Genomic DNA, 15,049 nt, shown 5'->3' on the forward strand with positions numbered 1-15,049 from the left:
TACTAGAGCCCCTGCCGCTGCCGCTGTCCCGGCAGCCCCGGCAGCCCCTACAGGCCCGGGCTCCGGGGCGCGTCCACGCGCTTCTCCCGGGCGCCGGCAGGAGGCGCCCGTGGCGGCCGAGGCGCTGCGCGCACCCGCGGGGAGGCGGCTCGCGGGGCGGAGGGAGAGGAGAGGAGGAGCTGGAGGGGGCGCGGCCTCTTCCCCGTCGCTCCCGGGTGCCAGGCCTCCGTCTCCGCCGGGCCCAGGGCTGGCGGCCGGCGGGGGTCGCGGCGGCGGCGGCGCTGGCGAGCCGCGGGCGGCGGGGACCTGGCTCCGGCTCCGGGTGTTAGGAGACAAGATGGCGGCGGCGCTGTGGAGGCCGGTCTCCTCCTCCTCTTCGCGGTCCTCCGCCCCGCCGCTCGCCGCCGCCTCCTCCTGGGTCTCCTCCTCCTCGTTCGCTGCCTCCTCCTCCTGCAGCAGTACTAGCGACCGCCGAGGCGCTGGCCCGCTCTCCCGGAGCTCCGGAGGGGGATAGACCCGGCAGCTGCAGGCTCCGGCGACCGAGGCCGAGCTGGGGCCGGGGCGGGGACGGCGGCGGCGGCGGCGGCGGCGACGGCCCCGGGTGGGGATGGGGTCGCAGACGCTGCAGATCCTCCGGCAGGGGGTGTGGGCCGCGCTCAGCGGGGGCTGGTACTACGACCCGCACCAGGCCACCTTCGTGAACGCACTGCACCTCTACCTGTGGCTCTTTCTGCTCGGCCTGCCCTTCACCCTCTACATGGTGAGTGTGGGGGTGGGGAGCAGGGTGGCTCCTTCCCCCTTCGGGCTGGCGGGGCAGCGCCTCCCCGGCCCCGCGCTGGGGTTGCGCCCTCGCCCCCTCGGGGACCGCAGCCCCGCTCGGCACGCGGCTCCCCTCCCCCACCCCTCCTTCACACTCGCCTCCCTCTTTAGGGTTTCCCCTGTTGCAGCGATGACACGAGAAACGAGTCAGCAGCAGCCCGCACCTCCCGCGCCCGCCCCCTAACCCGTTCACTGGGAATTAGGAGCCTCCTAGGCCCCTTCTCGGGGGGTCCCTAACCCGTAGCCTCTCCAGCCTTTCCACCGGGTGGGCGCATCCCCGCTGGGACTCCCTGCCTCAGCGGCGTGAAGGAGGCGCTGAGCGTGTTGCCCCTTTAGGGGACGCCGCATCACCCCGGGCTCGCTCGCGGGTTTGCGCGAGTTCCCCGGGCTCCTGGGCACCCTCGGGCATTCCCTTCACCCGGCGCGCTTCTCGCTCCTCGACTCCGGGGAGAATCCTCCTCCGGGTCGCCTCGGATCCGCGCGCGGGGCCTTTGGAGCGGGGCGAGCGTGTGTGCCGCTCTGTTGAGGGCGTCTTCGTGCGTCGTCCGGGTTCTTGCCCGCTTCTAGGTGGTGGCTGAAAACCTGGCTTTCGACCGTTGTGCCTGGAAAAGTCATTGTTTTGCTGACCGCTGGTTCTTTTCTGTTCAGCTTCGTAGTCGGCGGCTCTGGCGTTTCCAGGCCCGCTTTGAGGGGGAGGGGGCGGGGGAGGTACGGGGAATCTGGCTGGCATTTCAGCAGATTTGTTTGGGTTGGTTCAAGGCCTTTGATAGGAGGAAGGAAAGTACTGCCTGTTGCTGAATTCAGTATGATCATCCTTGAATGATGTATGTTTTTAAGCGATATTTTCACTGAAACTTGTTAAGCACATTTTTTAAAAAGCACATTAGATTATTAGGGTGGGGCATTAGATACTCAAAGCTTCAGTGACATTTTTAAAGTAAACGGAAGGAAGGACAGGACAGGTTTTTATTTTAGGAAAATTCCTTTGATACGTTTTTGCTAGCTTCGTTGGAGCTAGACCAGTGAGGATGCTGTGTTAGAAAATCTGGGAATACGACTATGAGAAGTGCCAAAGGTGAGGATACCTAATCTTCCCTAAGTGAAGCTCAGTTTCAGTAATCGGCAGGAAAAGTGCCCGCTTGGGGGATGGTGTGCTAAATTTCACATTCTCAAGTAGATTCTAATTTTTCATTGAAATTGTTTTGAAGGGACTTATTGTTTGTGGTAGAAAAGCCATTTTTAAGAAACGTTGATGGCTTACGGCTTATTTTATTAGAGGACTTGTTCAGTCTTGTTGCACTCCGAAAATTTAGCGTGAAGTGTTATAATTTTCGATTAATTCTGGCCTAGAGAGTTCTGTTTGCACTACTGGACCTTCCAGGAATATGACATCATTCATGAACAGGTTAATTATTTTGAGTGCAAGAATCCTCAGGCTGTCACAGACCTTTTATAGCAGATTTCTCTTATATGCAGGAGAATCGTAAATCTAAAACTGAAAATGATTCTTGAGATTTAAGGATTAGTTGCTGTGTCCTAGTATAAGGTTTCTTTGTTAGCACCTGCAATTAACTGTGTCATCTTGTTTAAGTCTCTTTGTTTAATGAGCAAACATTACTAAAGGAGTATTAGAGCAAAGGGAAACCAATACATTGAGTTTACCTGCTTCATTTTGGGAGTTTATTCAGTTTAATTCTCAAATATTTGAGTGTCTACTATGTCCTAGACACTTTATTGGGTTCTGAGATTTCAATAAAATAAAATTGCTTCTCCGATTTTCTCATCTCAATTAATGGCAACTCCACTCTTCCCAACCCTTTAAAAAGCTCTCCTTCGATTCTTCTCTTTCTTTTTCTTCACTTCCAGTCTGTTAGCAAATCTTGTGGGTTCTTTCTTCAAAACCTAACTAGAATCCAGCTAATCATCACCATCTATTACTCCCTTGGTTCAAGCCACCATTGTCGCCTGGATTATTGCAGTGTTCCAATGAGGCTCACTGCTTCTGTTCTTTATTCTGTACTCTCCATACAGAAGTCTGAGTGATTCTTTCAGATCATGTCACTTTTTGACTCTCAGAGCCTACCCTCTCCCGCAACCACACACACTTTTGCAACCACACACACTTTTCTTTCTTACTATTCTTCCCACACCACAAGGATGTTCCTGCCTCAGGGCCTTTGCAATTGCTCTCCTCCTCTGTCTGGGTGACTCCTCCCCTCCAGATATCTCTGTGGCTTGCTCCACTTATTTCAGGTTTCTGGTATACATGAGGCTTTCCCTGATCTCTGTGTAAAATAGCGACTTCCCCAGCCCTTACAACACTCTGTAGCCTTCCTACTTTCTTTTTGATAGTACTTATCACTAACTGATATATATATATATGTAAAATATTTGTTTATTGTCTTTTTATCTCACTAGAGTATATGCTCTAAGAGGGCCAGACTTAGATCAGTGCCAAGTTCATGGTAAGTTCTCAGATATTAAATGAATAATTAGAAATGAACAAGACACAGCTTCTGCCTTCAAGGAACTTAAGTCTAGCCTGGGGATAATGAACAATTACAGCATTAGAACTGTTATGACAGGGTAAGTAAAGAGCGACCCAGAGCTTATTGTCAGTGAATGGATCCTAGTCTAGGGGTGGTCAGCAAAGAGGATTTGTAAACATTTTAGGAAACATCCTAGTACTGTAGTATTGAGGTAGATAATTTGAAGTATATATCTAAAATAAAGCAAATCCAGCATTCTGTATTAAAATCTCTGACAGCTGTAGGTTAGTATTTGTATTTTCTTCCAAAAGTAATTACAAGTGGCAATAACTATTTATTATGTGTTCTTTATCCCAAACCCAGAGTCCTCGTGAGGCTTAGCCTTGTTTTGTGGCCTTAGGCAGATAGGCGAGGTGAGCTGGGATTTATGTAGGGCTTTTTTTTTTTCTTTTTTTAAAATTTTTATTTTGTCGATATACATTGTGGTTGATTATTGTGGCCCATCACCGAAACCTCCCTCCCCTCCCTCCCACCCAACAATGTCCTTTCTGTTTGCTTGTCGTATCAACTTCAAGGAATTGTAGTTGTTATATCTTCTTCCCCCCCCATTTTCTGTGTGTGTGTGTGTGTGTGTGTGTGTGTGTGTGTGTGTGTGTGTGTGTGTGTGTGTGTGTGTGTGTGTGTGTGTGTGTGTGTGTGTGTGTGTGTGAGTGAATTTATTTATTTATTTTTGGCTCCTACCAATAAGTGAGAACATGTGGTATTTCTCTTTCTGTGCCTGACTTGTTTCACTTAATATAATTCTCTCAAGGTCCATCCATGTTGTTGCAAATGGCAATATTTCATTCGTTTTTATAGCTGAGTAGTATTCCATTGTGTAGATATACCACATTTTCTTTATCCACTCATCCGATGATGGACATTTGGGCTGGTTCCAACTCTTGGCTATTGTAAAGAGTGCTGCGATGAACATTGGGGAACAGGTATACCTTCGACTTGATGATTTCCATTCCTCTGGGTATATTCCCAGCAGTGGGATAGCTGGGTCATATGGTAGATCTATCTGCAATTGTTTGAGGAACCTCCATACCATTTTCCATAGAGGCTGCACCATTTTACAGTCCCACCAACAATGTATGAGAGTTCCTTTTTCTCCGCACCCTCGCCAGCATTTATCATTCAGTATCTTTTGGATTTTAGCCATCCTAACTGGAGTGAGATGGTATCTCAGTGTAGTTTTGATTTGCATTTCCCGGATGCTGAGTGATGTTGAGCATTTTTTCATATATCTGTTGGCCATTTGTATATCTTCCTTAGAGAAATGCCTACTTAGCTCTTTTGCCCATTTTTTAATTGGGTTGCTTGTTTTTTTCTTGTAAAGTTGTTTGAGTTCCTTATATATTCTGGATATTAATCCTTTGTCAGATGTATATTATGCAAATATTTTCTCCCACTCTGTTAGATGTCTTTTAGCTCTGTTAATTGTTTCTTTTGCTGTGCAGAAGCTTTTTAGTTTGATATAATCCCATTTGTTTATTTTTCCTTTGGTTGCCCGTACTTTTGGGGTTGTATTCATGAAGTCTGTGTCCAGTCCTATATCCTGAAGTGTTTCTCCTATGTTTTCTTTAAGAAGTTTTATTGTTTCAGGGTGTATATTTAAATCCTTAATCCATTTTGAGTTGATTTTAGTATATGGTGAGAGGTATGGGTCTAGTTTCATTCTCCTGCATATGGATATCCAGTTATCCGAGCATCATTTGCTGAAGAGGCAGTCCCTTCCCCAGTGAATAGGCTTGGTGCCTTTGTCAAAGATCAGATGGCAGTAAGTGTGTGGGTTGATTTCTGGATTCTCTATTCTATTCCATTGATTGATGTGTCTGTTTTTATGCCAGTACCATACTGTTTTGGTTATTATAGCTTTGTAGTATAGCTTCAAGTCGGGTAGTGTTATGCCTCCAGCTTTATTTTTTTTACTCAGCATTGCTTTGGCTATGCGTGGTCTTTTATTATTCCATATAAATGTGTGGATAGTTCTTTCCATTTCTGAGAAAAATGTCATTGGAATTTTGATGGGGATTGCATTGAATTTGTATATCACTTTGGGTAGTATGGACATTTTCACTATGTTGATTCTTCCAATCCAAGAGCATGGGATATCTTTCCATCTTCTTGTATCCTCTCTAATTTCTCTCAGCAGTGGTTTGTAGTTCTCATTATAGAGATTTTTCATATCCTTGGTTAATTCAACTCCTAAGTATTTTATTTTTTTGGTGGCTATTGTAAATGGGCAGGCTTTCCTGATTTCTCTTTCTGCATGTTCACTATTGGAGAAAAGAAATGCTACTGATTTTTGTGTGTTGATTTTGTATCCTGCTACTGTGCTGAAATCATTTATCAACTCCAAGAGTTTTTTTTGTGGAGGCTTTAGGCTGTTCGATATATAGGATCATGTCATCTGCAAACAGGGACAGTTTGACTTCTTCTTTTCCAATCTGGATGCCTATGTAGGCCTTTTTGAAGCCAAAGCCACTGTAGAGGCTGCTTCTTCCCCTGCCCCCCCCCCCCAAAAAAAAGAGCCTATAAGTCTGTGGAGAAGTTGTACATTGAGTTAGAAAGTCTTGGGACTTTTTGTATAGGATTCAAACACTTTTGCTGTCTATTAGGAGCTCTTGAGGATACCTTGAAAGACAGACTTTATAGTTTCTGCAATTGTAAAACTTTTAAGTAGTGAAAATCAAGAAGAAATTTTTCCATCTTAACTCTGATTGTCCTTTCTGTTTCTGTAAGGCACTCACCCCCTTTTATCTTGTTATAATTATTTTTTACATGACATGTCATAGATGGTGAGCTTTTTGGAGACAGGTGGTAGTTTTGTTTGGTGGAAAGCAGACTAGAATTGGTGTTGTCTTGATTTTTCAATCTTGGCTTTGTTATTGATTGTGTCCTTTATGAGAGACTCTTCACCTTTCTAAACTTTGATTTACTCATTTGTGAGATATTTCATGGGTACTTTGCAAGAAAATATTTATGAAATAGAAGAAATTATTCACCTTCAGAATGGTCTTCAATAAACATCTTTTGAAAGTGGCTAATTAGAACAGTGTTTCTCTATAATGCTGTATGACTGAGGAGATTAGATAGCTCTGGATTTATTAAGTCAAGCCATTATTGTAACATATTTCTCAACATATTGTTTTCTTGTATGAAGAGTTGTATCTCTAGGTGATGAAGCAGAACATTAAAATCTATTTACATAAGTGGTTCTCAAACTCTAGTTGACATCAGAATCACTTGACAATGTTAAAAATGTACACATGTGCAAACCCATTCTGATTCAGTATATGTGGCGTGTAGCCCATTAACTTGTGATTTATAGACACTCTAGGTAAGTTTGAAGAACTTGAGCAAAATGCCCCTAACTCGCAGTCTGTGATTTAGAAACAGCTGCCCCTCAACATATCTTCTTGTCTGTCTCACAGGCATCTCAAAGGTTCCCTGTCTAAAAGCATTCTGAGTTCCCTGCTAAACCCCTATACCCCACCACCTCCGCAAAACTTTTTTCTCACTCTGTTATCTTAGTTAATGGCACTGTCTTGTACCTAATTTCTCATACCATCCCCCTTCCCTTGCTTTATGAGTAAATCATTAATTCTATTGTCAGGATATCTCAGACTTTCCGTTGCACTTCCTTTGTCTGTCCTACTACCTTAGCCTCCTTATGAGTCTCATTGCTATTCTTGCCCCTTTACAACTCTTCCTTCACAAAGTAAGAGATAAATCTGTTTGTGTCACTTCTCATTTTAATATCCTTCAGTGATTTTTTTTTTTTTGTACTTAATACAATCCAGCATCCTTACCAAGTCCTCACCAAAGCCAATTCTGCCTTGGTTCACAGTTTGTGCAGTTTTCCAGTGTGCTGTAGTTACACTGGCCTCGTTTCTGTTACTTCAACCTACTGAACTTGTTCTTCCTGCGGGGCCTTTGCACATGCATTGTCTTCTGAAAGGATACTCTTCCCGCTTGCTCTTTGCGAGGCTGGCTGCTGCTTGTTCTTTACGACTGGGCTTCAGTAGCTTCTCCTCTCAGAGGCCTAACCTGATAACCATGAACAGGTTCTCTCTCTTTTTTCCATCATTCCATTCTGTAATGTTCTTCCATATTGCTTATCACAAACATATATTTATATCTGTTTCCTTGTTTGCTCTCTTTAACATCCCCCCCGCTCTCAATACCTTTCAAGTTTCATTAGGGCAGGGGCCACGTCTGATTTATTCAATAGTGTGTATCCTGTGTCAGCTTTCCTGCTTGGCTCATATTAGGTTCTAAATAAATACTTTTTGAATGAATTTTTTATTATATATGTGAACCTACTTTAGATTTATCAACTGATATGGAATAGTTGGGGGTGGAGGGAGTGTTGTGGTAGGCTGTATTATGTGGTGGAGTCACATCTTTAGGCGTTTAGGTTCAATGTCAGTGTGCAAGACAAAAATCGAATGCAGAATTACTGAAAAATCAAATACAGAATGATTCTTGAAAAAACCTTAAATCACTAAGTGTAGCATGTATGGTTTTCCGTGTATACAACTCTGTGCAGTTATATGTACATATATAAACACACATATACAGTAATATAAACTATATAAATATATGGAGAGATTGTATTTAGAGACTAAATAAATCATATAAAATTTATGAAGGTTTCATCTTTTTCTTCCTGGTTACTTTCACTATTATTTTCTGAGACTCTCAGGTCATTTTCATTCCCAAAGATTTAAAAATATTTTAAAGATGATTGTAAATAAGATTTAGTTAAGATGACTAAAATAGGAATTCTCATATTTTAAAATTTATATTGTTTTAAGTAAGCTAGAAAAGTTGTACTACAAGTTAGCAATTAAACGTGATTATTTAGTATTAGAATATTTTCTTTGTCCTTTAGGAAAAGCTTATCCTGTGCCTTACCAATATTTTCATTGTTTAGTGTCAAGGTGAATGTAATTATTTTGATACAATAGTCCCCCCTCATCTAAGGATATGTTTCAGCACCCCAAGCGGATGTCTGAAGACACTTATGCTTTTTCCTGTATATACCTACGATAAAGTTTAATTTATAAATTAGGTGCAGTAGGAAATTAACAACAATAATAATAAAATGGAAGGATTATAACAATATGCTGTAATAAAGGTTATGTGAATGTGGTCTCTATCAAAATATCTTACTGTACTCACTTTTCTCCTTGTAATGTGAGATGATAAAGTGCCTAAGTGATGAGTTGAAGTGAGGTGTATGACATAGGCAGTGTGACATAGTGTCAGGCTACTATTGACCTTCTGATGTTATGTCAAAAGGAGCATCATCTGCTTTGGTGATCCTGGATCATCTAGCAATGACAGTGTCAATGGTTGGATGTCAGGAGCTAACGATCTCAATGACTAACCAGCAGGTGGTGTATACAGCATGGATATGCTGCACAAAGGATGAGTCATGTCCCGGGCAGGACAGTGCGAGATTTTTATCATGCTACTCAGAATGGCGCGCAATTTAAAATTTATCAATAGTTCGTTCCTGGACTATTCCATTTAATATTTTTGGACCATGGTTGACTGTGAGTAATTGAAACTGTGGAAAGCAAAACCTCAGGTAAGAGAGGATGCTGTAAATGGTTATGGCACAGATATAGCTCTTCTCTCTCTATTATATCATCTAAAGTAAATTAAGGGTACACTGTCCAAAGATGGTCTACAAATGAAGTCTCCAAGAAAGCAGCCATATTTGTCAAGTTGTAGAAAGCTTGTGAATTATAAAAATAACAATTGATTTCTAAAATGTTCCACTGTCTTTTGTTAGATAACATTTGAGAAATTACTTCAAGTCATAAAGTCATTTTGGCAATTAAAAAACTAGGAAAGTTTCTATTTCTCTTCCAGCCTTCGAATACTCAGGTTTAACCAGGTAGTTTGCTTTCTCTAGTTGACTTTACTGAGAGTTAAATTTTGTAACATTTTATTATGATAATTGTCAGACATGTAGAAAAGCTGGAAAAATTGTATGCACCACCTGGATTCTACAATTTTGTTTTTATTACATGTCTCCGTGTATGTATTCCCCCTGTCTGTCCACCCTTTTTAAGGGGGATGCATGTAAAGACATCAGTTCACATCATCCCTAAACACCTGAAGCAGGCACACCATTAGCTTTCTAAAGGCACGAATCTTGAGTGGTGCATTTGATGAGTTTTGATAAATGCATACACCTGTGTAGTGCAAACCTGTCACGTTGTAGAATATCAGCATTACCCTAGTTAGTTTCTGCTTGCCCTTCCCAGTCAGTCTTCTGATCTTTGTTCTGATTTTTTTCACCGTAGATTATCCTGTTCCAGAACTTCCTATAAGTGGAATCATGTAGTATATTCTTTGTGTAAACCTTTTTCATTCAGCATAATGTGTTTAAGATTCATCTGTGGTGTTGTGTATATCAGTAGCTTGTTCCTTTTTATTGCTGACTTGTATTCTTTTGTGTGAATATACTATAGTTTATTCATCTTTATCCATTCTCTTGTTTATGAGGACCTAGGCTCTTTCTAGTTTTTGGCTCTTATGTATTAAAGGTGTCACTTGCAATATGAGGGTAAGTTTTATCAGAACTCGGAGACATTGGAAAACTATTGAATACCAAAAATCTTTTTTTCTGTTCAAATGAGACCATGTTTTGACTTAAAATAAATTAATAATTGCGTACTTCATCTCATTTCAATTTTAGTAGTTTTTAATACTGTACTTTTATTTGCTCAATATTTAGGCCTTTTTTTGTTTTGTCAATACAGTACAATCTTTTCATTCTACTGTTCTGATTTATTTGGCTAAATCAAAAATTAAAGATAAGTAAAAAGAAAAAAGTAAAAACCATTGGTAATCTCTTCACTTCAGTCTGCTGAACATTTTAGTAACCAAAATGTATTTGGAGCTACAAATACTTATAATTCTTCGCTTACAAAAATGAGCGAATAGAATTTGTATTGTTTTGAAGCCTATTTGAGCTTGACTATAAATTGTGAATGTTTCCATGTGGGGAAAAAAAGTGACTTTTTAATAGCTCTGTAGTAGACAGATAGTATGGATGTGTTACAGTGTATCTATTCATTTTCCTGTTACTGGTTATGTAGATTGTTTCCAGTTTTTAGCTATTTGAAAACACTAGGGTGAATATTCTTGTAGTTGTTAAATCTTTGTGCTAGTCTTTTGTATATATTCTTAGAAATAGACTTGTTGGATTAAAAGATATGCATATTTCCCTTTGATAAATAATCATTCATTTTACAAACATTTAGTGAATCTTTATATTGAGAGGGAATATGTGTGAGAGAATGAGAAATTGAGAGATAATAAATAACACAAGGTTCCTGAGAAGGCAAAAATACGATTGTGGTCTAGAGAGCACAGGTAGTAAAGGACCATCCTCAGAAAAGAAGAAAGAGGAGGTAAGGATAAATGCTGATGGAGGAAAGGATAAAGTTGGTAGTAAAAATTGAAGTTGAACTTTTATGATTTATGTAATCTCCTTGAAATACAGAGCAAGTGTTTTCTGTTGAGAGCGAGGGAGGAGATGAGGAGGATATTCAAGGTTTGAGGAAGATTCCCAAAATGTGAAATACAACCCTTACTTTTGGGTGAGTTGTAAAGTGAACTGAGCATCAAGGGATGGTAGGATTGCTGAGCAATTTTGAGGGTACTTTTGAGATTGGAGAATGTGAGTTCAGAGCATTGGAGAGGAATATTCAGGAGAGAAATTTGGGGTAAAATTTACTTGGAAGTTATTAGCATATAGATAATCTCTTCTGGGGAGAATATAGGAGGGTACTTCAGAAAGTTTGTCGAAGAATGGAATTAAAAGATAACATGAATCTTCCATGAACTTTTTGAAGATGTCTTATTTAACTCATTAAAAAGAAAATGGCCTTGGACTGAACTCTGAGGCACAACAACATTTAAAAAGATCAGAAAGGTAGGAGAATGAAGAGAGAAACAGAACCAAGGAAAGAGTATTTTTAAAAGAGAATGGTCAGAAATGCCAAATTGACATTCAGAACGGTAGTGCTAATTTAAATTTCCATCAGCATTATTAAGAGTATTTATTTGTCTTTCCACTCCAATACAAACAGGGTGTTATTGTTGCAGATTTCTTATTCAAAGGAATGTTGAGTAAAACCATTTCATTAATATTTTGTCTTTGATAACAGGCAGAATTTCTCTTAAAGTACTTTTTAATTCAGACTTTTCTTAGTCCAAACTAGGGATGTTTACTGTACTAACATGTATCACAATAACAGCTTTGATCTGGTTTTTCCTATTCCTTTTACTAAGACAGTTTTCATAGTAGGCAGCTGATAAGTAGTTTCTTTGAGAGGAGATTGATTGCATCCCTCTGTTACGTAATCTGACTTAAATCAAATGGTTTTCCTGTGTTGTGTCTCTGACCATAGCTGGGCAGAGTAAGACTTATTTGGTAGGTAGGCTGGAACACCTGGGAGTAGTAACAGTAGAATAGCAAACTGATAATGGTATGGAAAAGAGAATATTACAACAAACGTTCTACAGACTTTACGACTGTAGACTTCTTTAGCGTATTCTCATAGATTGACTTTACCATATCACAGTGAAATAAGTAGCTACTGATTCTGATTCCTCTGGTTCTTCTGCCTATACCCGCAAAAATTGATTAGATACTTTCTTTGGTAGAATTATAAAACAATTCAGAGTTCTTTCTTTATCATTGGAACCTGAATGGTTGCATCTTTTATAATGTGCACCGTGGTACTAGTCTCTGTTGCTTTGTGTTATAATAAGAAAACAAAACCTAGGGAAAAGCAAGCCTTTCCGAGTGGAGATTTAAAAAAAAGCCATTTCCTTTTGAGGTTTTAAGGGGGAAAAAAAAGTCCTGTTCTGTAGAGCTTTGTACAAACCAAATAGAACCCTGAGTGCCAACTACCCTGAGAATATACAGGAAGATTAGTCACAAATTTGAGAAGCTTGACTCACGTATCTGGCTATTTTTTTTTTTTCTCTTATCCTCCTCACTCCTTGTTTGAGTGAGTGTTGTCTAGATGTAAACTAAATAGGCCTAACCACCATGGTTATCATGTTTGAAACTTTACATTTTGATATAATTTTAGATTTTATTTATCACAGTTAAGAAATTAACATTGGTATGGTACTATTAACAAACTAAAACTACAGACTTTATTTGGATGTCACCAGTTGTCCTCTTTCTGCTTCAGGATCCAATCCAGGATATTGTGTTGCATTTAGTATTATCTTTTTTTTTTTTTTTTGTGACCAATAAGGGGATTGTAACCCTTGGCTTGGTGTCGCCCGTACCGCGCTCAGCCAGTGAGCGCACCGGCCATCCCTATATAGGATGCGAACCTGTGGCCTTGGCGCTGGAATGCCACACTCTCCCGAGTGAGCCACGGGGTCGGCCCAGTATCATCATCTTTAATATGATTTTCTTACTGTTTTCCTTGCGCATGCTGAGATTCTATTCTTTGAGGAATTATACAATTTATTACAATTTATCAAGTATGTCTTATAAGAAAAGTGAGTAAAAGGTTTTTTCATTTATGATAAATACATTTTAGATGGACAAACGGAGAATATTCTGAATATTTTTGAACTGTGCATTGACTGCTAACTTGTATTAAGCTATTTTAAAATTGAGATATTTTACATATGAAGAATTATATAAAATGAAATAATTTTAAGATGAAAAAGACTTTAGACTTTATTCACGCAGAATGGGTACCTGTCTCTAGTATATTGTATCATGCTGTTTTTCCTAATTTATAAGTTAGCGATGAGACAAGTACACAGCCATATTACAGGGTAGAATATGACTAATCCCTTGTGTGTCATAAAGTGTTCAAGAATTGGAGGATGTAATTATTTCTTAGAATGCTTTATGCAGAGGGTAATTCGTACATTCAAAACATTTACTGTGTACTGGGCACTGTGGTAGGCCTTATGGTGGGACCTTCATAAGGTTTGTTATTTGTACTGGAACAGTGTTTCCACAATCTTCTTACCAGGCAAATGAATCTTTTTTCTGAGGAAAAGATTGTTTATTAAAAGAATAGATGTTCTTGGATGTAGTATTTTGCTCTGCTATCAAGTGTTTTGTTGTTGTGCATCCAACATGTTAAGATTTTTATTAAAAGAATAAATGTTCTTGGATGTAAGGTTTTGTTCTGCTATCGAATATTTTGTTGTTGTACATACAACATGTTAAGAGTTTCTCAGTAAGTTATTTTTTAACTTCTGATAATATTATTTATGTTCATAATATTGCTATTCCTGGTAAGTATCTGGAATAGTTAAAAGAAAGGATGTAAAAACAAACAGTTAAGAAAAGTCAGATAAACCAATTATCATTTGCACTCAGCAGTATTATTTTATTCATGCCACAAATATACATTACATGTGATTTCTGTAAGCATTACACACTGTCTTGAAATAAACAAAATGAACTTGGTAAGGGAGTAAAGAGGGTTTTTTTGTGTGTGTGTGTGTGTGGTTTTTGCATTTTAGTGGTGAAATTCAAAGATTTTTTTTTTTTTTTTTTTTTTTTTTTTGGTGGCTGGCTGGTATGGAAGATATTTTTAAGAATAAATATGGCTAATCTAAAAAAATTATACTGTATTATCCAAAAGGCAACTTTTTTTAGTCCTTACACTACTGCAGTGTTAAAGCATACAGAATGTGCTATTGAAGAATATGCCTAAAGTAATTTTATTTTTCCAGTTTTTAGTATGAAGATTTTCAGATGAACAAGTTGAAAGAATAGTATGTGATTGCCCATATCTCCACCTAGATTCCATAATTAGGAGCTTTTTTGTAAAATCATATCTGCTTCAACTCCATACAGATGCATGATACCTAACTGTACACACACACTCAAACACATGTATCTGACTCAGTTGAAAGTATGTTGCAAACATTATGACACTTCACCTCTAAGTGCTTCATGCTTCCTCTTCTGCATAATTATAATACTCTTATCACATTGAAGATAATTGATAATTCTGTAATATCTAACATCTAGTCCATATTCAGATTTCCCCAGGTGTAGTGGATTGAATTATGTCCCCCCAAAACTCACTGAAGCTTGAATTGTGTTCCCGAAGTTTTATGTATTAAAAACTTAGTCCCCACTGTGACTGTTAAGGGGGTGGGAAATCCTATTATGGTAATTGAAAGATGGAGCCTTGAAGAGGTGATTGGATTGTATGACCATGCAGTAGTGAATGGATTAAAAATGGCAGTTAGGGGCATGGTTCTGAGGGCTTTAAAAGAAGAAGAGAGTCTGTCTCTCTCTCTGCTCTCTCTGCTTCTACCATCTTGCAATATGAGATCCCTCAGTCACTGTCACCACCACCAGATGGACTTTGGACTTCCTAGCCTCAGAAACTATAAGCAATAAATGTCATTTTTCTTTAAAAATCACCCAGTTTCCGGTATTCTGTTATAGCAACACAAAAATGGACTAATACAGAAAATTGTTACCAGAGAAGTGGGGTGTTGCTTATAATACTTGAAAATGTGGAAGTGGCTTTGGAACTGGGTGTTAGGTAAAGATTGGAGGAGTTTGGAGGACTTGGAAGAAGACAAAAAGACAAGGGAAAGTTTGGAATGTTTTAGAGACTGGTTATGTGGTGGTGAGCAGAATGCTGATAGAAATATGGACT

The 15,049-nt window shown here is 39.7% G+C and overlaps 1 protein-coding gene across 7 annotated transcripts in view; it reads left to right on the forward strand.

Moving 5' to 3' along the window:
- Positions 1-287: 287 nt before the first annotated feature.
- PCNX1 (pecanex 1) overlaps positions 288-15,049 on the forward strand; it is a 175,343-nt gene continuing 160,581 nt past the window's right edge. For 3 of the 7 annotated variants that reach the window (XM_063091563.1, XM_063091565.1, XM_063091564.1), the window contains exon 1: positions 288-760. In XM_063091563.1, coding sequence (XP_062947633.1) covers positions 608-760 — 153 coding nt within the window. In that variant the 5' untranslated portion in view covers positions 288-607. The remainder of the gene's footprint in view (positions 761-15,049) is intronic. The other 4 variants (XM_063091569.1, XM_063091566.1, XM_063091568.1 and 1 more) reach the window with 3 other exon arrangements.

Source organism: Cynocephalus volans, chromosome 3 (assembly GCF_027409185.1).
Source record: "Cynocephalus volans isolate mCynVol1 chromosome 3, mCynVol1.pri, whole genome shotgun sequence".
Classification (NCBI taxonomy): Eukaryota; Metazoa; Chordata; class Mammalia; order Dermoptera; family Cynocephalidae; genus Cynocephalus; species Cynocephalus volans.